Below are 25,519 nucleotides of genomic sequence, written 5' to 3' on the forward strand. Positions count from 1 at the left end.
GGGATGTCTGAGTTTCTCAACATACTCTGTTAACAGAAGTCACCTGCTATTACCTTCAAATTACTTATATCTACAATTTTAAAGACAAATAGGGGCAAGGTGAAAGAAGGAAGCCTTTTCCAGTGATGCTGAAACTCAGACGTATGTTAAAAGGTGCCTTGAGGTACACACACACAGCGTTCTTCCAGGCCACACGAGCAAACCTTAGACGTAGTCAGATAACTGAAAAGTCAGCTTCTGTCTATTATGCAAGGGGGAAAATAGAATAACTAGAAGATTTAAAAATAACCCAATTATTATTCCAACTTTTTCTTTTTTGTAAATGTCCAAGCATATTCTAGTGACCAAAGAGTGTCTACTTAAAGCAGGTTTAGTTAATGACAGTAAGAAGGGGAGATAAGATATGAGCTGCTCAGATCAACGATTTCTTTTGACAGGATTACAAAAATAATTCACAACACTTTATAAATATCTTTCCATAATCTTCAACAAAAAGCTATGCCTTTGTCTTAAAGACTGTAGATCAGAACATGGTAGAATTTATTTACATATTCCAGAGTACACTACACAATTATACTTATGATTTTTAAAAAGCATAATAATAGAGAATACCAAAATGCAACTTATCAGTGTATAGAAACAATGGCCAAAAGAAGTATCTTGCACAAAATTAATCGAAGAAATGAGATGGCATTTGTACACTCGGCCAATAACAAATTTAATGTCAGTGTAACATTGCATCAGCGTTAAATTCCAGAATTTTTTCAGAGATTATGTTGACAGAGATTAACATTTTATTGATTACATTCATAATTACTCTACATTCTGCACAATCTTTACCCAGATTGCTTATTTGGATAGGAGAAAGTTTTCTTATGAGTCATTTGTGCTGATACCAGATTCTAATACTATTCTGATAAATATCTAACTTTTATTTAATTTCATTTACACAAATAAAATCTTCATAACATCAGTACTGTTCATTGCACTGAGCTGTAAAGATAGAGAAATGGAAATTAAAATTAAATGGTTTCTGGTAGATACAAACCTTGAATCTTCTTGAAAACTTTGCTGTCATCAACCACTTGCCTGGAACACTCGTCCTTGAGTTCCACAGAAGAAGCTCTAAAGAAGTCAAAATTACTGTTGATTGGTGAAATTACGTGTAATATGACTGTATTCGAAACAGATGTAGTTAAAAAAAAATCCCAACATACCCAACTTTATATTTAATTTATATACTACCCTTATAAGCACAACATCCAATTGCTTGAGTTTGAGAGGGCACTCACAAAAGTCCTTGCTGAATAGCTACAGATATGCAGAAATTCTTTTCTCACAATATTAATTGACATCTCCTCTACTAATTCATTAACTATGGATAATTCATTCATGCATAAAATCTCCAGAAGTTTAGTTCAATCCTAATCTCATGCCACTGGAAGAGTTTGTTAAAGCAACCACATTTAACCACAACAAGGAAAATAACATTAAATACTTCTCAAATCTCCCTATAGGACACAAACAGCAAAGGTGTAGACCAAAAGTATATCTCAAAATTATGGTTAAATTTTGTGGGGTTTTCTCTGCTAAATTCCATTCTGAGAAGGGCTTCCCACAAGCCTTCATCAGAAATTACAACAAAGGCTGATAAAAAAATATTGTGGAAGAACTTATTGGAAGAAAAAAACCAAACTAAACAAAAATATCCTACAATTATTTTAATAAGAATATTAGAAAAAAATGGAAAAGCATTATTGTCAACTCTGAGCTGCATGCTCATCAGCGTTTTGCCATAACCTACTCCTCCTCCTGCTTTCTAAGGCCAAAGATTTATTTCCCTGCTATCTAGTAGGACTTTTCATCTCCACTTTGGGTACCTCCCATTATGAAGTCCCTAAAAGCTCACCCACATCAGATCACCTAAACTGAAAAGTCAACAACCACCTGCAGAGGAGGACAATGTACTCCCTCTAAAACACACGTAAACCAAAAGATTCATGGCTTGTGACAGGAGGGCATAGCTGCTCCTGGGAACCTGCAGCAGACCTTTTGGACTGTGGCTGAACAGGAATTTCTGTCAGTAGAGTAATGAACGTAAGAGGACTCAATTCAAGAGTCTCTATTCAGAGAAAAGAGAGCTCAGTAACATCCTCATACAGAAGAAAAAGACAGACTGAAATTTAGTCACTAATGGAAAGAACACACACAGAGTGTTAAAAAAGGAAATAATCTATCCCACCACAGTTAGCACAAAATCCAAAATTACAACCCATTGAGCAGGTCTTCTTTCTGGTTCTTCTATTCAGAGATAACACTGGTTCAACTCCAAATTTCACAGATATAAGATTAGCAACAAATGAAAGAAAAAGCTGTTTATTTGAACAATAGGCTTTTGAGATGTAAAATGTCTTACATAAACTATCTGAAATTAAACTACTTTGTGTTTTATTTTACTGAAACCATGCCAAGAGGGAGCAATTAGCACTAAGCATCATACAACTATACAGTTCTAGAACCAATTAAATTTGAATTTACTGTTCTATGCACTGTTAGCTTACTATGGCTCCTTTGCAAAGCTCTCAGTCTAAAGGGACTTTAAGTGAATATTACCGTATCTGAGAGCAAGCTTCATGTGTCTAAACACTTGCAGAAAGAAAATAATAGCCAAGTTCTACTCACAAAGTAGTCTTTAGATACTGAGCATGTTTAATTGAGATTAAAATTATTATCTTCCTAATCAGGAAGGGACCAAAAGATACAGGATGAGAGGCTGGGAGATAAGGAATTGTTTAGCCTGGAGAATAGAAGCCTTGAGGGATCTTACCCTCAAGTATGAATGAGTACCTGACAGAAAGGAGTAAAGAAAACTGAGCAGGCTCTGCTCAGTGGTGCCTGTTGACAAGACAGGAGGCAATGGGCACAAACTAAAACACAGGAGGAATATGATTTGTATATGAAAACATGTGACCTCAAACAAAGCAAATAGAACAGCCTCCCATTTCAATTCTTACTTTAAAATTTCTTATTACCATTCTAGGAAGTTATGGATCTACACAAAATACTCTAACATCTACAACTAATTTATCCTAAGAACAGCCTAAATACGGATTCTGTTTTTAGCAGTATAAGTAATAAGTTATTAAGAGTTATTAAGTTATAATAATATTATAATAAGTTGGGGTTTTTTGGGTCTGTATTTTTGTTTGTTTGTTTTGTTTTTTGCTTAAGGAAGGAAAGGTAATTGGAAAAGCAGTTAGCAGTTACTTTTGATAATCCATAGCTGCTTCATCAATATTTATCACACGAAGGGTGAAGATGGGGTTCTGCTTAACACTTTCTAGAAGGTTGTGATCAACACTTTGGAAAGTCAGATTGGCTCCCTGTTGGTAAAGCACACAGTGATTTAAAAATAGGTCATGTATTTCATAAATAGGGGGGAAGGGTTAAGAAGGAAAAGCAGCAAACTAAAAGCAAAGAAGAGTAAAAGAATGCAGTAGCTCTAACTGCAATATATAGGCAGGCTTGATTTGTAACGTCTCCAAAACTCATGAATTTGGAAGGAGGAGACAGAGGCACTGTTACTGTGCAAGGGTCTCAACCACTTGGACTCTGTGAGAGATCAGCATATCTTAATGTCAGCCCAGAAAGCATAATTGCAGATATGGAAATTCAGAGACACAGAATCATTCCAAAGATCTACTGAACTCGATGCAGTACATTTTCTGGGTGATTTTATGCATCCTTATTCAGAACACATTTCCATCTGCAGGCTGCAAAAATACACATAAAAATAAAATATGAAAATCCCAACAAGTTGTTTTATCTTCCATATTATAACCTCATCTATTTAATCTTCAAAATTCTTTGGTGGTAGTGTAAGCAGCTAGGATAGGCATATGACTGGACAAAACACACTAAAAACTAATGTTGACTTCTTTTATTTTCTATATTTCTCACAAACACAGTTCTTCCTCTAAACTTCAGATTTGCAGGAGCATGTGAAGAATTTGGTGAAAAGAGCCTGTACTTGAAAACATGCTCAAATATTTGTAAACCATGAAAACTTTACCCAGTACAGAAGTACAGCAGTACAGAAGGTGCAATATGATATATAATCAGTCATCGGATTAGCTGGTAGACAAAGCTTAGCATTGTTTCGTACACTTGCTCTAAGCTTCTGGTCGTTAACATTTCAAACTGTAGGTTAAAAAAAAAAATTAACCTGCAATTTCTTAATTTAAAAAAAAAATATTTAATCATTGCTTCGAGTTAAAAATGCCAGCAGACCTTGCAAAGATCATTTACTTTTAACAAGTACTTTGGTCTACTTACTCTTCAGGACGCTCCTTCCCGAGTGGATCATTTTGTCCTAAAAAGGTCCACACTGTCGGCAGTCTTGTGCCCTCTAGGGGGGAAAACTGAAAACTACTGCTTATTCTGAAGCCTCAATTGGGAACTTCTAAAACGTGGGACAACAAAACCGGCCAGACTTCTGAAAATCTTTAATTCAAAAATGTCGTTTAAGGGGAAGACTTTTGGTCTTCCCAGAAGGCTAGATCACAATTTACAATTCAAATATCCAAATATTACCTCCCAAAAATAGCTTTACATTCAGCAGTAGAATACTTACAATGTAGAAGTCACTAAGATCTTAAGCTTTTCCCTTTCTTTGTCCACGTTGATGTTGACAAAATCCCTTCTGAATGAAAGGCAAGGCATTTGTCCTGTAAAATAATTCAAAACTGGTACTAAAACAATTAAACTTATTTAAGCTTCTTAGATACAGTAAAATATGTTTTGTAAAACCCTTTTAAAAAGTAATTAATCCTACCTGTTTTTTCCAAACTGTCAAAATTCATACACAGTAAGGGATTTGTCATATGCAAAAAAAGAAAATCCAATCAACTCCCTGCAAGCATCGTGACCATTTCTAGAAGGAAAATCGAAAAGCACCTTTATGTTTTTCATCTATATTAATCAAATTCAACCCAAACATAAGTAATATTTCTTTTGGAATCAGAATGGTTTGAGTTGGAAGGGGCCTTAAAGCTCATCTAGTTCCAAAACCCCTGGCATGGGCCAGGACACCTTGCACTGGAAGACCAGGCTGCTCAGAGCTCCATTCAGTCTGGCCTTGAACACCAGCAGGCATGGGGCATCCACAGCCTCTCTGTGCAACCTGCTCCAGTGCCTCATTACCCTCACAGTAAAGAATTTCTTCCTAATATCTAATCTAAACCTGCCTGCTTTTAGTTTGAAGCCATTGCCTCTTGTCCTATTACTACATACCCTTTAAAAAGCCTGTCTCCAATTTCCCTGCAGCCTTCCTGTAGGCACTGGAAGGCTGCAAGAGGGTCTCCCTGGAGCCTTCCCTTCTCCTGACTGGGCAATTCAATCTCTCAACCTAACTTCCTAAGAGCGGTGCTCCATCCCCTTCATTATCTTTGTGACTTTACTGTGGATCCAACAGGTCCTCCTCATGCTGGGGACCCCAGAGGTGGACACAGCACTGCAGGTGGGGTCTGACAGGAGAGAGGCAAAGTGGCAGAATCCCCCCCTCACCCTGCTGGCCAGGATGTTTTGATGCAGCCCAGGACATGGTTGGTTTCCCGGGTGCAAGCACACACTGCCAGATCATGCTGAGCTTCTCATCCACCAGCACCCCCAAGACCTTCTCCTCAAGCCTGCTCTCAGTATCCATTTTATTTCCAATGTTGCATGCTGTACAATTTATTTTTTTAAAGACCTCTATGACTATTTTTTCTAACCCACCATGAAATTCAACTTGTGGATGCAGTCACGTGTTTTAATTCAATCCACTCTCCATAATGCTAAAAACACCTCTGGAGTCTTCATGTTTTAGTATGCCAATATACTTTTCACTGATTAACTAAAAGATTACATACACCAGGACTACTGCATTCATTGAGGTATTTGAAAGTATGTTGCTGAATACTCAACTGTGTCTAACAAGTATACAGCTCACAGCTGGAGAAAAGCATAACTTTCAAAACTGAAAAATATGTTTATGTTACCACTACTCAAATCAGAACAGTTTCAAAGATGTTCTTAAATTTAATACATGAGGAGCTATGAACAAGTTGCAAAGCCATTACTACTTATAGTAGTTGCCACATCTAAGATAAGGCTGAAATAATTTTAATCAACTGGGATGCAACAGCTAAAAGCACTATTTTACACAGCCCCTGTGGTAACTGTTGTGAATAGAGCTATGGGTATGATGGCAACATAACTTTGCTTACAGATATTAACATTGTACAATGGGACTGTAAAGTCACTATCCATTAGCCATGTCAAAATTGGTACTACACATGGACAGCCACGTGTACTTTTTTCTTCAACACAGGGAGCAGAAGGAGTCAGTGCAATTAATCAGTTCAAGAGAGTAATCCTCATTCACAAATTCAGAGCATTGAAAAGCTTCACAAAATTTGTGATTACCTCGATATAATCCTACTATCAAAGCGTAGCTTGTTGGAGGGCATGTTCTCAGTTAGTCCTGATTTGGTCCTTATTCTGAGAATAATGCAGCAACAGATAAATGTTACATAAAACTCAACCATTTCCAAACAGCAAAAAAACCCATGAAATACGGTATCCTTGGCAACTGGCTCAGGAGATGATCCTTTGTAGTTGAATTAGAAAGCAACTCAGAGCTGTAAAGTGTTCTGATATTATATAATATGAGAGCACATTCACAGAGAACACAGATGTGAATGGGAAATTTTGTTTATGTACACTATATAAAGAATTAACCTTTACCTCTACCACTCACCATACTTCCATGAACTAATGTGTTCTCTTGCAAAAATACCCAGATTGGGGCATTTTTGCCCACCTAAATATTTTATATTGGCCCTATTACTAGTTCCAGAAATAGAGACTTGTCTGTGTAACGGATGTAAGAAATTGAGACCGGTTTTCTTGTCTTTTTTTTCTTTTTTGTAAGAATACAAAGATGGTATTTGATGAGAAAGACTTTAGAGCAGGGTGTTAAAATGCACAAAGCAGAAATTCTTGCCTGAATGTTGAGAAAAACTAACAGAACAAAACTCAGACCTGCAGATTCATTTAATTGTATGGATCACAGTGTTTCCTCAGTTTTTTAAGTCCTTGGAGTGACTAGTTCAATGCTGACAGTGCAGGAATGTCATTTAAATGCCAGTAGGGTTAATTATTGCTTCAGAAATCAAAACATGAAAGAAAAGTATGATTATATTGTGGAGATCTACATTAGCATTTACAGATGCATATTTATGCAATTTATGCACCTAAGCATAGGAATCTTGAAAAGGATATTGATAGGATTGCAACCACTTGCAAAAGGCTAGCAAATCCTTGAGATGAATAATATCAATATAAGCTTAGCAATGTTCTCCCAGGTTTAATAAATTCTATGAATCAATCATAATACACAGAGAATTCGCATAAAAAGGCCCCTATTATCTCACTAGGTCATAAAAAGCACAAGAAAGCTACAAAAAACTCACATGAAGCTGGTGGATTCAAGCCAAATACAGAACAGCTGGAAAGGCAAACAGATTTCACAGAGCTAAAAAAAAAAAAATACAGCAGAAAATTTATTTTCATAAACTTACTTTGTTTTGTGGAGTGTCCTTTTCCTAAAATGCATTGGTTCTATCCCAGCTCCCAGAAGTCCTTGAGCTTCCTTGCAAGCATCAGAACATGTGGATTGCTCTGGATCACTTATAACAGCTCTGAGCACAAAGAGCAGGGAGAAGCCTTCTGACTAATAGTATGGCTGAACTTCAGGTCTTATATATTTTTATTTAGGAAAGAAAACACCCAAGAATACTACAGTAATACAATCTTGGAATGATTCATTAAGCTTGCATAAATTTCTGGGCCTAATTTTTTGTTTGTTTTTACAAATCCTTAAGTGTATTTCTTAAAATTAAACATACGCAACAATATTCTGACAGTGCACTGCTATGTAGTAATGTTACATGCAAATATGTATTATTTAAAGCATATTTTATCCATCTTTATATAAAATAAATCTTAGTATTGTGAAGGCTTGGGGGGTTTTTCATAATTTCATCTATTTCTCTAAATATTCCATCAGTGATATTCTTTAACCATGGCTCCCTCCAATACCAGTGACATCACCTCAGAATCACAGAATAGCCTAGGTTGGAAGTGACCTTAAAGATCACCTAGTCCCAAGCCCCATGCTGTGGGCAGGACACCTTTCACTAGACCAGGTTGCTCAGAGCCCCATCCAATCTGTCATCCAACAAAAAATTTGGTGCTTCCTCCCTCAAAGTGCTAACTACAGAGCTAAGAGGATCTCAAAGTCCCAAAAACCAGAAAAGAAACAGATGAACTGGGTTTTGAACATTTTGATATTCTCTGTGTCAGTTCAACAAGTAAACAATTTAAAATAAATGAGATTGTTATAAATTGAAATAAATAGCTTGTTACGCTATTGAAATGGTTTTCATAAGGGAAAAAAATAATTTCGCATGGCTATTATAGTTTTCTAAACTTGCTCTCTGGTCTAATCAAATATACCTTTGTACACACCAGTTACACAGATTTGACTGCAAGATTTGCTCTACTAAAAAAAAATATTCGAAACACCTTTGTATTTCCTTTAATAGCTTTTTTTTATGCAACAGTTTTGAATGAATCTTTTCCGATTAACATCCTCATATCTGATACCAATTTGTTTAGAAATACTGGCAGAGTTATATTTGGAACATAAAGAGATTTTTTCAATTAAAACTTCATCCTGATGCAACTGCAGCACTACTGAATATTGCTTTGACATTATCAACAGAAGGGTTCAGAGAAGGAGAAGGAATACATGGAAAAAATAAGGCAAAGCAGCAGAAGGAGGTTAAACACAGAATGGGCATCCATGATCCAAGATGCACAAAGCTGTACATTTAATGCAACATCAGTAGTACTGAAACAATTCAACATAACCAGTGTATTTTTAAGATCACTTCCGTAATAATCTTTAAAGGGATATTACACAGGCCAAGCACTTATCTGAAAACTGAGGCTTTCTACCCTGTATAGTTCTATGATTTTAATCCTGCTAAATGAGAATTAAAATTGGAATTCAACATTGGGTTTCGTGACAGCCTTGTTTCCCTCAGGCAACCTTCTTGTCATGTCAGCTTTTAAATAGTGTAAAAGTGTTAATAGACTTTTAAACAATGTAGGTCATTTAAACTGCCATTACAACAGAAACAGAGGAAAACTAAAATGGTGAAGAGCAATAACATTTCAGCCTCAAAATCTTAGCATTTGATGGTCTGGAACACCACTGCAGATGACTCTGGAGATTGTAAACTATGCACAGAATGCAAAATGATCTAGACATACCCACAGATAATTTTTAGTAAGTGTAAAGTAACATGGAACTGTATTAAACTAGCTTGCATCTTCTTACATTGTCATAACTAGAGAGCTTGCATAAAGCCCTGAATTATTAAAGCATGCTTAAAATAAATTCTTTCTGCACAGAGGCAATGCTTTCTTGAAGCTAAAGGGATAGCAACGAAGGCAGATCCTACTGTACAATGTGGATCAACTCAATTTATAATTGTGCCTTTTTTTTCCTACATGCCCAGAATTGGTATAATACTCCTTTATGCCCGAAAGGTGCTGTGCTAGTATTAATAAAGGATTAATAAATATTAATAAATCTAAGGTTTTCAGAAAGAACAATAAATATTGAGGATGTGTAATTTATAACATCAGGCATCCCTATCTCTTCTTGAGGGGCAAGAGACTATTGTAAATACCTTAAAATAGGTTCAAGTATAAAATTAAAAATTATTTCCATAAAAAAATAACATACACATGGCACATTAAACTGATATTTTAAGTTGCATGAAAAAGACTTTTCACTTTGAGAATTTTTGCAAATACTACTACTACATAAGACTTCATAAGACTCAGAACAAGATGACCAAAACACCTCTTAAGCAACAAAAGCCAAACATTAACAGATCTAAATTCTTCTGTAGGGAAAACTGAAATTTTACATTATAAATTCATTTACCTACATAATTGATCCATCATAACTTGTTCTACAACAGCCTGTTTTCTCCTCTCAGCAGCAACATCCTCCTGCAATGAAAAACTAACTGAGAACAAATGAAATTAATAACAGCAGTCACTTCAAATAACAAGTTACCCTTTAAGACAGCAGAGGTCACAATCTTAGCCATGTCACAATTAATATTTTTTACATTTTTAATAGAGTTCTATTTGCATAAAAATAGACATATAATATTCTCTGCTACATACTCAATTTGTCTATGCATATTAGTTGTAATAAATATGAGAATTCTAGTATTTGACAGACAAAATCCTTATTTCTGCATTGTTTCTAATACATTCTGTAAGTACAATAGAGCCTGAGGAGACTCACATTATTCCAGGTTTTATGGTTGACACAGATTCCAACTAAGAGAATAAAACTTTACCTCCAGCAATATTTAGTCAAAATTTCTTTCAAGACTTAGTCTCAGTTGTAAGATTTTTCTTTCCTGCATGCCAGAATAATTTTTTGCTGAGACAGGTCAATCTGAAAAACCTTTCAGGAAATATCATCCCGAAGGGAAAAGAGGATTTAACATGATCTTCTTATTATTTTTATTAGAGCAACACTGAACCATAACCTTGTGCCATCCACTGTAAAGTGTGCAGGTGTTGATCATAAACTGTTGCACAGAGAGAAACCAAAGCACAAGATGATACCCCAGGATACTGTGGAGTCCACCAGCAATAATCAGGCCTCAGCACCTCTCTTTATCATCCACATTTCTGAACTTTTTTGCTGTATTTAAATTTTCCTTTTATTAATTTTTTATATGAGAAAATAGAGATTATTGTTATTGAGGGGTATATGCAACCTTACGTATTTTTAGATATTCTGAAACTAAAGCATTAGGGTATTTCTCTAATTTGTCTTGTGTGCAAAGCAAATTCTAGAGAGATCTAGCCTTTGTGTGGATGAAGAACTGAAAAGTTCCCAGGTAGTTCTCCTATAAGAGATAATTCCTAATTCCACAAAACATTATGGGTAGAATTCACAATGTTCAAATAAATACTGACTGGCAGTAGTAAAAAAAAAAAAAAAAAAAGAAAACCAAAACCAAAAAAACTCTAGCTGTCGGTTATCCCAAACTGATGCAGGGCTTTTTTAGTTTGCTTTCATGTTTCATTTTTGCACCTATCAGAACTACAGGGTGCTTTATTCTGAGCTATTGATTCTTTGCCCATTAACTGTTGCAACAGATGTATTAAAAAGAACAATGTCAAGGAGGACACAGTGATAGTAGAGAGCAATATTTGTTATAACATATTCCATGGACCCTGGTTTATAGATCCAAACCAGTTAGCATGCTGAAAAGGATCTGATTATTAAAAAAAACCAAACAAATAAAATCTTACACCTTAAATTTCAATTGAATATTAGGCCACTGAATGTAATCTTTCATGAAACATCTTCCATTCTTCTCTTAGACAAAAACTCTACTATGAAATTACAAAATGAAGAGGGTAGAGGCAAACATTGAACTTGCAGCAGCTCTCACTGGTAAAAAAGTAGCAACTGCTGTTCCCTAAATATGAGCATTCAGAAAAAACCAACCTTCTTCAGAGGTTATATATGATATCTGTTGGCAATGGACTGTGAATCACAAAATCACAGAACAAACTGAACTGGAATGGACCTACAAAGCACATCAAGTCCAACTCCTGGCACCACACAGGACCATCCCTGAGTCACACCATGTGTCCAAAAGCATTGTCCAAACACTTCTTGAACTGTCAGGTTTGGTGCTGTGGCCACTTCCCTGGGGAGCCTGTTCTAGTGCCCAGCCACCCTCTGAGTGAAGAACCTTTTCTGATACCCAGCCTAAACCTCCCCTGACGCAACTTCATGCCATTCCCTCAAGTCCTGTCCCTGGTTACAGGAGTGAAGACATTGGTACCTACCACTCCTCTTCCCCTCATGAGGATGTTGAAGACCACACTGAGGTCTCCCCTCAGTCTCCTCCAAGCTGAACAGACCAAGTGACCTCAGCTGCTTCTCATACAGCTTCCCCTCTGGACCCTTCATCATACTTGTTCCCTCCTTTGGACACTCTCCAATATTTTAACATCTTACCTTGTGGCACCCGAACCTGTCCCCAGCACTGGAGGTGGGGCTGCCCCAGCTCAGAGCAGAGCAGGACAATCCCCTCCCTTGCCCAGCTGTGATGCTGTCCCTGATGCCCCCCAGGACAGGGTTGTCCCTCCTGGCTGCCAGGGCACTGCTGGCTCACGTTCAACTTGCCACTGACCAGGATCTCCAGGTCCCTTTCCATGGCACTGCTCTCCAGAATCTCATTCCCCAGTCTGTCTTTACATCCAGGGCTGTCCTGTCCCAGGTGCAGAATCCAGCACTTTCCCTCTTTGAACTTCATGTGGCTGATGATTGCCCAGACCCCTGATTTGTGGAGTCTCTCTGCAGGGCCCTCCTGCCCTCAAGGGAGTCAGCAGCTCCGTACAGCTTTTGTATCATCTGTGAATTTGCTCAGTATCCCTTCCAGTCCTGTGTCCCATTCTTTATGAAGATGTTGAAGAGCACAGGGCCTAAGATGGAACCCTGCAGAATCCCACTAGTGAACTTACATCCAAATCACAGAAAAATCAAGAGAAGTTCTACTTTAACATTTGACTTTTGGTAACGATTACAGCAAAGGGACATGTTAATATTGTGTATTCTTATGCAAAATTTTCAAGTTCCTTAAAATCAAATGCCAACATTTGATGCAACATATATAAAATGGAATTATTACACGTGCAGTTACTACTGCCAGATTTTTCTAGCGTTCTACTGTAACTTTTTCTTCCCCTCCCTCTGCTTTTCTCAGGCAGGGGTCAGTTACAAGGTGTGTAAGCACTGACTTATCAAGCAGTCATCTCTGTTGTGATTTTATCTTTGCTTACAGAGACCTTCTTCAGTTGACATAAAAAGACCGGGAGAGCAGCTCAGACTTTTTCCACAGGCTTTATTTCTTCTATGAAGGGGTCCAGGAGCAATCTCCAAATGCATGGGGCACTACATTTACTTTTATAGGGTTTGGGGGGGATCAAAAGTACACCAATAGGATACAGGATTAACACACTTTAACCAACTACATTATCTTTCTTTGTTTGGGACAACCAATTATAAAGAATCAAATCTAACCAATAATATTCTAAAAAGATAAGAGAGAGTCTACATTTTTCTAGTGTTAGTCATTATAGTTAAGTAGTTTTTCTTACCTCAGAGAAAATACCAAGGGGGCCTCACAGAGGTATCTGCAGAGGGATTTGTCTCCTCTACATTCTACTGCTATCAGAAGCTGGACCTAGGAGAGCCTGAGATGGTTCTCAAAAGAGAGAGTCATCCTGTGCTGACCATGAGTGCTAATGAATAACCAAATGGCTTCTGAAGGTCCCAGTAACACCTTGCTCAGACACCTGCTGACTTTATTTTAAAGCATGGCAGCTACAGAAAATCTATTTTGTGGTTCTGCACTGCTCCCTTTCTCAGGGCTTTCACTGTACTTGCTTTAGCACTAAGTAGTTACTCTAGGGATACTTCAAGACTTTTTTTCCATTATCTTTAGCCGATAGTATAGATTTTTTCATTTATTCTAAAAACAAAAGCTTAAGTATTTTCTTAAAATATTTTCTTATCATGAAAATTAGTAGTGATCTCAGTAGAGCAACATCTGCATTCACTTCCACAAGACTAGAAATAAAATAAATGCTTACAAAGATGCAGAGTTCAGTGCATAGTGGCAAGCAAATAAAATTAATTAAAATTCCTATTTACTTTAAAAAAATCATTCAATTTCTCATGGCTTAATACTCCATGAGAAAGTTAGAATGCATAACCCTTTTCAGCAACACCTTCAAAAACTAGTTAAAAAAGCCATCACTCTGCATATGCAAATACTGAATCATGCAAATATCAAATCAAAGTTATTCATCACTGTAAATGATCCTAAATTCAAAGCCTGGCCTCAGATAGGCAAGACTCCTACTGTTCAGTCCCAAAAAGAGTAACATTCATGTCTATGTAAGAAATTAAAGAGGCCTATTGTGTACATCCATGTAAGGGAAGTTTTAATTCTCCTCTGCATGCTACTGTGTCCATGCTAGTTTCCAGACTTCAGGACTCCCTCCTTCCCTCAGAAAGGATCTGACAAAAGATCAGAGTAAAAACAGTTGAAAGAAGAGGCTGATGGAACTTGCATTTGTTTAGTTTGCAGAACCAGCAGCTATGAGGCATTCTGAAGAGAAGTTACAAAGAAAAGAGAATAAAACTTTTTTTGGCAGAAGGCAACAATATAACAGGACATAAACATTACACACTGAGCCTTGGGAGGATTGGTGTGGACAATAGGAAGAACTTCTTCACAAAGAGAATAGCCTGTCATGTTGCTTAGAGACACTGTAGAAACTCCATCCCTGGATCTCAATTGAAGACACAGCCAAAGTTGTTGCTGACTCAGTCTAATACTAGCTGATGGAATTATGGAATCCACGGACCACTGAACACAGATCAAAAGCTACAGATCAGAGGAAGTCATAGAATCATAGATTATCCTGAGCTGGAAGAGACCCACAGGGATCCTTGAAGTCCAACTTCTGGCACTGAATGTAACATTATGTTTAAGTTCACTCAACTACGTCAGTTATTCTCAGTTGTATGAATGTATCTGTATATATTACTCATAATTTGTGTTCTTTTTTACAGATTACTGCGTAAAATACAAGCACTGCAGATAACATTTTAAAAATGCTCACTGGATTGCTCAGTTCAGCTCCCATTGAAAGAAATGTTTAAACTCACATGATTTCAATGGGTGCAATTACATACTAGACCCAAATCCCCAAAGACGTAACTTCTGTTGAACATCTGGAAAGCCATTCTCCACATCTAGGTGGTTAGCAGCATAACACCAGTCAAAATACTTACAGCTTCTGATTTCCTTAACGTTGAGCTGCATATTATAAGGCTTTTTTTGTATAGCATTGTTGCAGGAGAGCTTTCTTACCAAGAGTTACAAAATCATCATGTCCATCTTCAAGCTGTGTACCCTACACAAAAACACACTCTTTTTATAACTCAAATTTATTGAATTGTAATAAAAACAAACTAAAAAACCCCCATGTTTTCCTCAAGAATTTATTTTAAAGTACTACTTTCTTTCTTCTTTAAAGTGTCTACTTCTTCTACTTTATGTTAATTAAAAGAGAATTTTTCTAAGCCTAGCATTCTACTAAAACTGAACTTACAAGACTAGAGAGCAAGATTTGTATCTTTTGAATATTTACCAGTTTTCATTCATATTGAAATAAATAATCAATTTTAAAATCTCAAAAATACTGTGTTCTTACAAGCTTTGTGAAAAAAACCAGCAGCAAGTCAGAGAAAGCAGACACTAGTATCTCTGAGGAGAAGACAAGAACTCATCCTTTTTCTGTTCTGCTCAGGAACAGCCAAGTGCAAGCAGAGGATTTGCTGTTAGGTACAAAGCTCAAAGCTCACTGCAGAGCTACCTTCTTTCAAAAGCTACTGCTTTGTGACAGCGAAGAAGTTAAATACAGCCTAGACATGGAAAAGCCAAAGCATGCTGCTGCTTTTAACAGACTTGTAAACCAGTCCCAGGGTATTAAAGAAATATTTCCTACATGGACAATATGGAAAAAAAAAAAAAAAGGATACAGGAAGTTTTTACAGAACTCAGGAAAGAGGTAGCATAGGAAAGAAATCAAAGGAGTAAGTTTTATTAGCAATCTCTTCCATGAGCACCTCCTTTCCAGAAAAGATAAGTTGTTCCAGTAATCAAGCAAAACAAGTGTATTGAAATATTTTGTTTTGTTCATCTAATCAGATAGTGATAATATCTAACACAAAAAATTGTTCTGATAGACTTTATATTAAAATCTGTGAGAGGAATACACACACATGCTTCTAGTGCTTGGCAAGTATCTTTCTGGAACCCAAACTCATCAGAAAAAAAGGCAGTCCTGCTTTTTTTCTCCCAGCATACATTTGCCACCTATTTCTTCATTTTCAGATTAACTTGGCTGCTCCTGTAAATATCCTTTTGATGAGCTTGTAGAAGTGCATGTAAAGGAGTCACTCCTTGAAAAACAGATGCTATGAGTGTCAGACCAGTACATTAGAGTGGAATCATTAGAAAAGGAAAAAAAAAAAACCCAAACTATATAAAATCTCCAGAACAGAAAATCTTATCTGCCACCAAACATACAACTAAACCACAAAATACCTCAACTTTTTTTTCATTCACCTTTTATTTACAGAATGTTCATTAATCGCTTTCTACAGGTTCTCCTTTACCTGATCACTAGAAGCACAACTATGAAGAGAAAGCTCTTCTAAAGCTATCTACAATACGTGAAACAATATTTCTTTTGAAAAACCTTCCCTTTTCATTCTACTGAATACTAAGAAAGTAAATTCAATAAACTCATTGTTATTCAACACAAACTTTTTCTCTGAAAAGCAATGAGCACAATATGTTCCATCAACATTTGAATACTTCACTTTCCATTGAGTTAAATGGTCATCCAGGCTCAGCAGAATCTAGCATTCAACCAGTCCTCACAGCTGTTGCTTACTTAGGTTTCCTGCTTCCTTATACCTACAATGATGTATCTTTCCTGTTCACCACTCTCCTCCACTATCTCTTCCAAACACGATGAAAGTTGGCTTTTTTCACCCCTTTGTTTTCCAGTTTCTCTCCACTGATCTTCCCTCCTTTGCACCTTAATTTAAAAACACAAAAGAAACCTGGCAGAATTAATACAGCATGCAGTCTAACTGTGCTGAATTTCATACAGCATCAAAGCAAAAAGTACAGATATCTTTCAATATTTTAACCCCATATTCCTTTGCATTTTCAGTGTTAATAGTTCTCTAAGGAACAGATTAAACCTTTCATTTCTCCCGTTTTAAGTCTTACATACAGTCCCAATTTACAGAATAGTAACTAAAATACTTCTGGATTTTAAAATAAATAAAAAAGCTTGAATGAATTTCTGGTTTTTGAAATAACACTTTACCAAGATCTTCCTGTTGTCTCTCCTCTTCTTATGAGCTGTAAATTCTTCCTTATCAATCATGCTAATCTTCAGGCTCAGGCTAGAGGTGCACTAGGAAGGCCAGTGTTACTTTCCTTACCAGAGAACACAAATATACATAAATTCTCAGAGCACTTCAGTTTCTCACTCTGCAAGAACTGAAACATCCTTCCTACAGTTTATTTCTTCCTCTACATTAGATACTTATATTACATGTTTTTATTTCTTTACAGTAAAAACATGAATTTAATTACACACATGTGCAAACATTTCCAAATAGTGCAATGAATTAGAGATGTACATTTGCTATTTAAAAATGCAATTTCTACTCCAACAGCTACCTTTATTGAAGTATCTTGACACTGGAGGTGGTCTTTTTTCTTCTCTGCAGCTCTCTGAGGATGCTGCTTATATTTTTCCTTTGTACCTGTTTCATACTGACCATGCTTCAGTTTCAATCTGTCTGTGGGGGATGGCAGATTTTCTGGTCTTGTCTTCTGCTCCAAAAAAGAATGTTAAACCAATGAGTAATCGATATAAAGCCTCTGGCTGGTCTATTGAATGAGAACAACATTTTTTGGTTCCTATCCAGTATAATCTCTGTAACTTCTTGACATGATGCTTCAAATTAAGAAAAAAAGCAAACAGGACTGCATATTCAGGATTACTTTTCATTGAATTCTTCAAATTCTACCACTTTTAAATCTAAAAAATACACTCTCAAATGGTTTTAGATCACTTTTAAAGAAAGAAGTCAGATTTAGTGGTTCTGCCTTTACTAAAATGGAAATTCTGACATATGATTTTTGGATGGCTGAAAATAGATGGATGGATGTTTTTTTGGTCAGAAGTCCTAACACTCTTGTATGGCAGATGGGAACTGGGACACTGTTCCTTAGAACAATATCAGCTGCACAGCTAAGTACCTTTCTAACCTTACACCCATTTCAGGGCTCTCCACAACAGAAGCTGGGATCAGTAGAAAGGGCAGCAATGACAGAAGTCCAAGATTCCATTCTCTTCTGTCTCCCTGAGTAATTAACACCTTCAATACTGAAGTTATATTCCTTCAGTGCTAACAAAAGTAAGGTGGCCTTCTCTTGCATCTCTACTCAACACTTGCAAGTCATCTTGCAACAACAATGTTACAGACCTGCTCTAGAAAACCATTTCTCAAAACCCAAAAAGATCTGTGTTTTTGAAGAGCCAACTTTCTCCTTCAAAAGAAGACTCAGGTCCCTCCCCTGGTTAATTCCTGAATCATAAGAGTATATTTAAATTTTCCTTCCCAAAGTGACCTATTTTAGGAAGACTTACTTACACAGTTACTGAGGAAGCTGGAATCTATCTAGCTCAAGGAAAGCTTGGTCAGAACCCCAGAAGAAGGAAATGCAGAAATAAAGGCCATTCGGAGGAATACATTAAAATATTTTAAAACAGCTTGAAAATCTTCTCCACAAAAAAACAAACAAACAAAACAAACAAACAAAACCACTATGGGCAGCAAGTCAGGCAAAAAAGGGAGAGAGGAAGGAGAGAGACAGACAGAGAGAGACAAAGGGTAAGTAAACAGAACACGCATTCCACTACATTGAGCACTCAGTATTTAAGACATAACGAAGGCAGAAAGGAAGCAACAAGAGATAAAAGGAAGAAGAGAAGAAAGAGAGAAAGACTCTAAGATACAAAGCTACACCAAACCTCATTAGCACTCCTGCAGTTTGACAGAGTTACACAAAAAAAAAAAAAAAAGGTAGAGCAAGCAGCGTAATCATAAGCATAAGCATCATAAGCATCCAGACCCAAGAAGGCCATAACAACCAAAGCGTGTTTGCAGTGCACATTCACAAGGCAGTAGAAAGGAAAACAACCTGTCTGTAGTTACATGTTTACAGTTACATCTTGAGACATGTATAAATACCTGTTGGGCACCTATTTCAAAAACTAGTATATTCCTAGTACATTATTTTTAAAATACCAAAAAAAATCCACTTACCATTTCAGTTTTTACTTAAATGAAATGAAATTGTTTTTCAAGTAGAGAAACCATTTGGTTATATAGGGAAACATACAAGTTGGCAGATTCACCTAGAACTCGAGCCAATCTGGAGTTCTGCCCTTCAAGTTACTATATTATTTGTTTCAAGGAGCACAGGTTATGTACAAAATAATTTAAAATTGGTTTTCCTTCTAGTTAAAATCCTGGGTTTAAAAAAAAAATTATTTGGATATTTCTTAGGTTTACATAAGTTAAATTTTTTTGAAATACGGACTTTTAATCAGTGCATTTTTTAATAGTTTCTCCAATAAGCCAGTTCCTGTCACCAAAAACCAAGTTAAAACATATTACATTTTCAGACCATATACCATAGTACTGAACTGATAAGACATTTTGTCAGTAATTTCTTCAGTCTGTATTTTTTCAACTTCTTTACCTCCATTTTGTTCTGACATAATTTTCTAGACACCTGTTTAAGGAAAACAGGAAATAAGTGCATCATGATCAAATAAAAAAGTGGCACATTTATTTTATTCATACTTAATTCAGATATAAGAGTTCAAAGGAACTATTTTACTGCATTCAGGGGAGTGTAATAACTGAGTAATTAAATTAACTCTTAAAATTTTGTGGTGGATATTGATCCTGAAAAACGTTGCACTGTACTGTAAACCAGAATATTACCATCTGGGCTACTGATTTTCCTTAAGAAGCACCTAAGACTAGTGGTGATTAAGTTTCTTAGTCATCCAGGAGAAAAAGAGCTAACATGATGAGGAAATTTTAACAATAAACTGAGTGACAACAAATTAGACATAATTCCAAAGTTTATGTCCCCATTCTGCTTTGAAGACAACAGCCCTAAGGGAAATAAAAATTAAAAAAATAACACCAAAAAACATGAAATGGCTGCAAGTAACTCCAAAAGTTTTCTTTTCACCAGAAACAACTACTGTTCCATAGAAATAATATTTAGTGCTTGTAAACATGGATTTTGTCTTTAATCATACACTTTCTACTACTAATCTTTGTTATTACTACTATTAATATACCTCTTAAAAAACAAGCACAGCAAAAGGGTAAGTGCATCAATCAACAAAGAGCTAAGCTATGTAATAAAATAATTCTTTCTAAATATTCTAAAGAACACCAGTAAAAGGACTTTGCTAAAAATATTTTAGACCAACAGCACTTGGAGATAGAGCTTAACTAAAAGTAAAAAAAAAAAAGAACTTGCATTAAAAAATATATGCATGCTTTTCTAAATTACTGCTAAAGAGGTATACTATAAAGATATTCGTAGTGACACACTGACATGTTGATGCTGTGCATATGGAGTTTGTAATGATGTTCTCCACTCTGAAGATTAATCTAGCTGGCACTTGTGAGAAGAATTTCCAGTGTACAGTATGTAGGAGTCCCCATCCTAAAATCACATGGAAAAAAAAAAAAGGAGAAGTAATCATAATTGTTTTATATTCAGAGTGATACTTTTGTAAGTATATATTAATTTATAATTACCTCTTCATCAGAATCTCCCAGTCTCCCTAGATAAAGGCATGGCATCCTGCAGAGAGTTAAAACAATTTTAGCAGCAATACATTCCCTTATTTCTTAACTACAATAAAAACACTGCCTATTAGTTATTATTAGGTCCTTCACAAAATTTTCCCTGCAACTGGATATGGCCTACTCAGCAAATCTCTATTAGCCCCTCTTGCTTCAGCTCAGCAAGTGGCCACTGAGCTTCTCTTCCCAAGTAGCAGAGTACCCTGGCAGCTGAAAAGGATCCTTCTTTACTCCCACATTGGCTTCTCTTCACTCCCCAACAGGAGCTACTGCAACAAGATCATAAATCAGGGACCCCTTACTCTTGTCTTCCACAGCACATCCATGTCAACATTCCTCCATAATCAGTCAACAGAGAGGCAATAAAGAAGCAATTGCTACTTAGGATGCAAATCTTCTCAACTTTCCATAAGAGATTAACACAATAGAAGACAACCATAGCTCAGTATTTTGTTCTGCTTAAAGAAATTAAAGCATCTCCAATCCATCAAAGCATCTCTGTGCCTTATGCCTTCGCTCCAGGTATATTGCAGAGCACCATGAATACGTATTTTTTATATTGTATCACCAATATTTCCAAGAAACTCTATTATAACTTCTTGGAATAAGAGTTTTCTTTCTTTTACAGTCTTTTTTTTATTAGATAATGACAGACAGTACACAGAAATTGGATTTTTTTTTTACTTTGGTTGGTATAATCAAAGATTATAATCACACATACTCACAAAATAATTACATACACTGGCTTTCATACATTTCAGTAATCAAAACTGACTGAACTATCAATCATGGTCCTTGAAAGACTAGATATTTCTTATGTGCTAAAGTCACTATAAGGTTTTAAATTTTAAAACCACAAGCAAAATTTTCCATTGCTTGTAAAGCCCTTCACAACAGTTTCTCTGCATTTTTACTGCAATACCTGTAAAAGCAGTCAATTGCTAAAATACTATTTTTCTCCTTCAAGAAAAACAATGTATAAATATGTAAACTCTGAGTGACACCCTCTGAAGAGGATGGAGCCAGGTTCTTCTTGGGGGTGCTCAGCAGTAGGACACGAGGCAATGGGCAGAAAATGATGCACAGCAAGTTCCACCCAAAATAATCTTCTTCATCACAGGTGACTGAGCACTGGAACAGCTTGCCCAGAGAGGTTGTGGAATCTCCCTCACTGGAAATACTCAAGAACCATCTGCATGCAGTCCTGAGCAATGTGCTCTGGGATGACCCTGCTTGAGTAGGAAGGTTGGACCAGATGGACCAGTGGGTTAGACCCAATGTGGTCTCTTCCCCTTTACCCATTATGTAATTACACCTCCACTCAGCCAAACATAAATCAACTTAATTCCAAGGTAAATAATGCATCAAATATTCTATTCCAAATATAAATCACAGAAAACAAACCTGTGATGATAAATTTCATTGAAAACTAACTTGCACGTCACTACAAATTCAAATGCATTGTGTTAATAATACACAAAATTAAACAAGCTGATCAGAAACAGAAGCAGACTTACTCTGGTGGGCGAGGACTGTGTGTAGCCTGTATATTCAGTCTCCAGCCCTAAAAGAATGACACATTATTAAATTCCTAGGGGATCTAGATTAAAATACATAGTTCTCCCTTTCAATTTCCCCTGAAATATTTAAAATCAGAGACTCAAAGTATCTGTCCAACATACTTGACGAAGACACTACTAACAAAGGGAAAAAATCAGTAACTTCTCATTGAAAGCTAATTCTTACACGTCATGAGACTAAAAGACTGAATATTCATCATGACAGAAAGATTTCCAGCCATTAAGAATCTAGACAGCATCCACATCAGCTATTAATAATACATTAAAAATAATCCATGTTCCTGAGGCTTTGTACCATCACTACTCACAAGGTTTTAGGTCACTTTGTCCTTGTTGTTGGGAACCAACCCTTAAACCAAAACCACAAGACTGACAGCCAGCTGGCTCACAAGGAGCCAGCTCAGACCCCAAAGAACCCCTGATATTTGCTGTAACTGTTTCATCTCAGCTTTACTCTAGCAGTCCTGATGATGATCAGGCAGTTCACTTTATTATTTTACCACTCTGCATACCACACAGATCTCCAAACTCAACTGAGCAAGAACATAGCAAGAAAAAAGACTCCAGGCAAAGCATCATCTATCCCCCTATGACTTCTGAAAACAGCTAGCAGCAAATCCATAGGGAAGGCTGCCTGGGACAAGCACAAAGTAAAAATTCACCTAACTGGCCTCCCAGTCTGAAACAAAAAATAATTCGAGAACATTCGGAACCAGGGCTAACATTTTTTGTTTTACACTTTTCAGCCCGTAAATCCCAACATCGCAGCCTAAACTGAGCAGAATCCCATTTCCAGCAGTGCTCAAACATCCTTCACAATCTGTGAGCAAGCACAAAAGTGTAACTCCTTTCTTGCCATACAGCCTTGTAGCTGCCCCCTGAGCAGGAGTTCAGCAGCACCACCCTGTAGTGACTCCTGGACGAGCCCGGGTACCCAGCCTGGAGAGCTCTCCGCACGAAATGAGCACCGCCACCACGGGGTCACCTACCTAACACCATCGAGGCAGCAAAAACAAGGCACTGCATCCCACATTTGTCTTTTTTCTGTACCCTTTCAACTGCGGTGAGGTAAAGAACACAGCTGATTCTAGATGTTAAAGCCTTGATATATATTCCTTTTCTAGGAGTCAACAAATCAGGAAGAAAACAAACAAAAAACATTATGAACACTGGGCTGAAGCACATGTTTTCAGCATAATTTTAATTTAAGATTTATTTTTTTCAAACTAGCAAAAAATCATGTGGACTAGAGAGTCTAAACTTGGGAACCTAGTTGCACAAGAATAAATAATTTTCTTTAAAAAAGGATGAGAGATTAGAGAAAAAATGACATTTCTTTAACAACATATACTAAATGCCCCAAATGTTCTTGCTGCTCACAGGTATTTAATTTTCAAAAATGTGGTTAAAACATAAACAGTAACATTATAACATTGATGTGTTATCATTTACAAAAGGTCTTTTTTCATTCCAAATCAAACTGAAAAGAAGACCAGAAACTTGGCAATTGAACTGCAAGAATTCCTAATGGGGTCATGCAACAAACAAGGAAGTAAAATGTGTGCTTGGGGGCTGAGGGAGGATTAGCAATTAACTTTAGTTCATGGACATAAAATACACTGTATCTGTGAGAAAAATCAAATGGTACTAACAATATTAACATTACCTTAACAGTAAGGAAAATAATGGCCCTCAGAATCCAAGATCATATTTGTATGGACTATCAAAAGCTAGCCCTAAAGTTTCTGCTAGAGTGTGAGGGTTGCACACCTACCCTATCTCAAAGCACAGACTATTAGGAATACCTGGAAAACATAATTTCCCTTCATACTGAACACAGAGCACTGAGATGCATTTTTCGGGTGGACCTGAAATCATGCCTTTTCAAATTATATTTTGGGGGCTGCTTTACTTTATTGCTGTCTTGCAAAACAAAAACACAGACACACCTGCTGCCAGTTTCACCAACAGCCTGAGACAGCACACAGTAGGTGTTGAAGCCTCTGTTGCTTTTAACTGCAAGTAGTAGTTCATTCTTAAATTCCCCACACTCTAATTAAGTACTCAGAGTAGCAGTTATTCTAGGATAGCTGTTTATATTGGAATTTCCTTCATTTGAGAAGCTGTTGTACTAAACTATCTCTTTCTGACAAAAATAATTTCTTTAAAACGTGTATTCTCTATAGAATAGATTTTAACTTCAAACTAAGAACCTTCTGAAGTACAATCAAAATATTTTTAAAACACCAAAGTAAGGAAGAAAAACAATCACAAACCATTGACTACCTGACATTTCTTCCCCCTCAACGACAACTCGGTCTTCCTTGGAGGGGATGCAGAAACTCCTTTGACTTTCAAATCCATGCAAATTCAATGACAGCTTTCAGAAAAAAAAAAAAAACAAAACTGAAAAACAGAAAATCCTATTGAGAAAAAATGTGTAATTTTTAATCTAAGTACTTCTGGGATAAAAAACAAAAAGTTACTGCATTAAAAGGAATTTTGGTATTGTCTTTAGCAAGCTATGAAATGCTGTTGGTTTCTCTTTTTCACCACCTCTTAATTTCAGTCTTTTATTACTAATGCTTAACCAGATTCCTGTTCAAATTTATGCTTTTGCCTAAAGCTTAACTCCCTCTTTCCCTTACACTTATCGATGCCTTCTCATTCCAGTGTTACTAATTTGTTACCCCTTGGCAACATCAAACCTTTTGTACTCTCCACTTCCAACTGCTGCCTGGCTCTCCATCGATTGCTGCCCTGGGAACATTTCAGGAAGGCGTACGGGCTGTCCCGGCACACTGCCAGGCTCCGAGAGCTCCAGGGTGACATTCCACCAAGCATTCCGGCTCTGCTGGCTTCTCCTACGCAGCCAGTCTTGAACCAAAAGCCCACCATGTAGTTCCCATCAGTCAGACGCTCCATTTTCAAAGGAAAGGCTGACGGCCCTGGGCAGCTCCCACTCCCAAGTATCTCTTCCTTCCCCGAGCAGTTCCAGGGGGCAGGGTCTGCTCGGAGACGGGCACCTCTTCCCCAGGGCACGGCCAGGAGGTTCTCCTGAAACGGAGCATCCTCCCACCCGGGGCGCAGAGGGGAGACAGCGTTGTTGTGCTTAATGAGAACACTTTTATCAACAGCAAGGCTACAAAAGCGTGACTGAACACCACGAGCTCAGCAGCTCCACGGAAACGGTGCATTGTAGCAAGAGAGGCGC

General features: G+C 36.9%; 1 protein-coding gene across 1 annotated transcript in view; it reads right to left on the reverse strand.

Annotated features, from left to right (window-relative positions):
• The window catches only part of CAPS2 (calcyphosine 2), a 29,141-nt gene extending 4,025 nt beyond the window's left edge, over positions 1-25,116 (reverse strand). Inside the window, 15 exon segments of the mRNA XM_062491212.1 lie at positions 1,049-1,125; positions 3,268-3,383; positions 4,634-4,727; positions 4,835-4,933; positions 6,466-6,540; positions 7,623-7,742; positions 10,064-10,131; positions 15,026-15,040; positions 15,042-15,071; positions 15,073-15,147; positions 17,499-17,711; positions 20,472-20,582; positions 20,678-20,723; positions 22,243-22,289; positions 24,592-25,116. Of these exon segments, the coding sequence (XP_062347196.1) occupies positions 1,049-1,125; positions 3,268-3,383; positions 4,634-4,727; positions 4,835-4,933; positions 6,466-6,540; positions 7,623-7,742; positions 10,064-10,131; positions 15,026-15,040; positions 15,042-15,071; positions 15,073-15,147; positions 17,499-17,711; positions 20,472-20,582; positions 20,678-20,723; positions 22,243-22,289; positions 24,592-24,669 (1,264 nt within the window). The 5' untranslated portion in view covers positions 24,670-25,116.
• Between the last annotated feature and the right edge of the window lie 403 nt (positions 25,117-25,519).

Source organism: Cinclus cinclus, chromosome 4 (genome assembly GCF_963662255.1).
Source record: "Cinclus cinclus chromosome 4, bCinCin1.1, whole genome shotgun sequence".
NCBI lineage: Eukaryota > Metazoa > Chordata > Aves > Passeriformes > Cinclidae > Cinclus > Cinclus cinclus.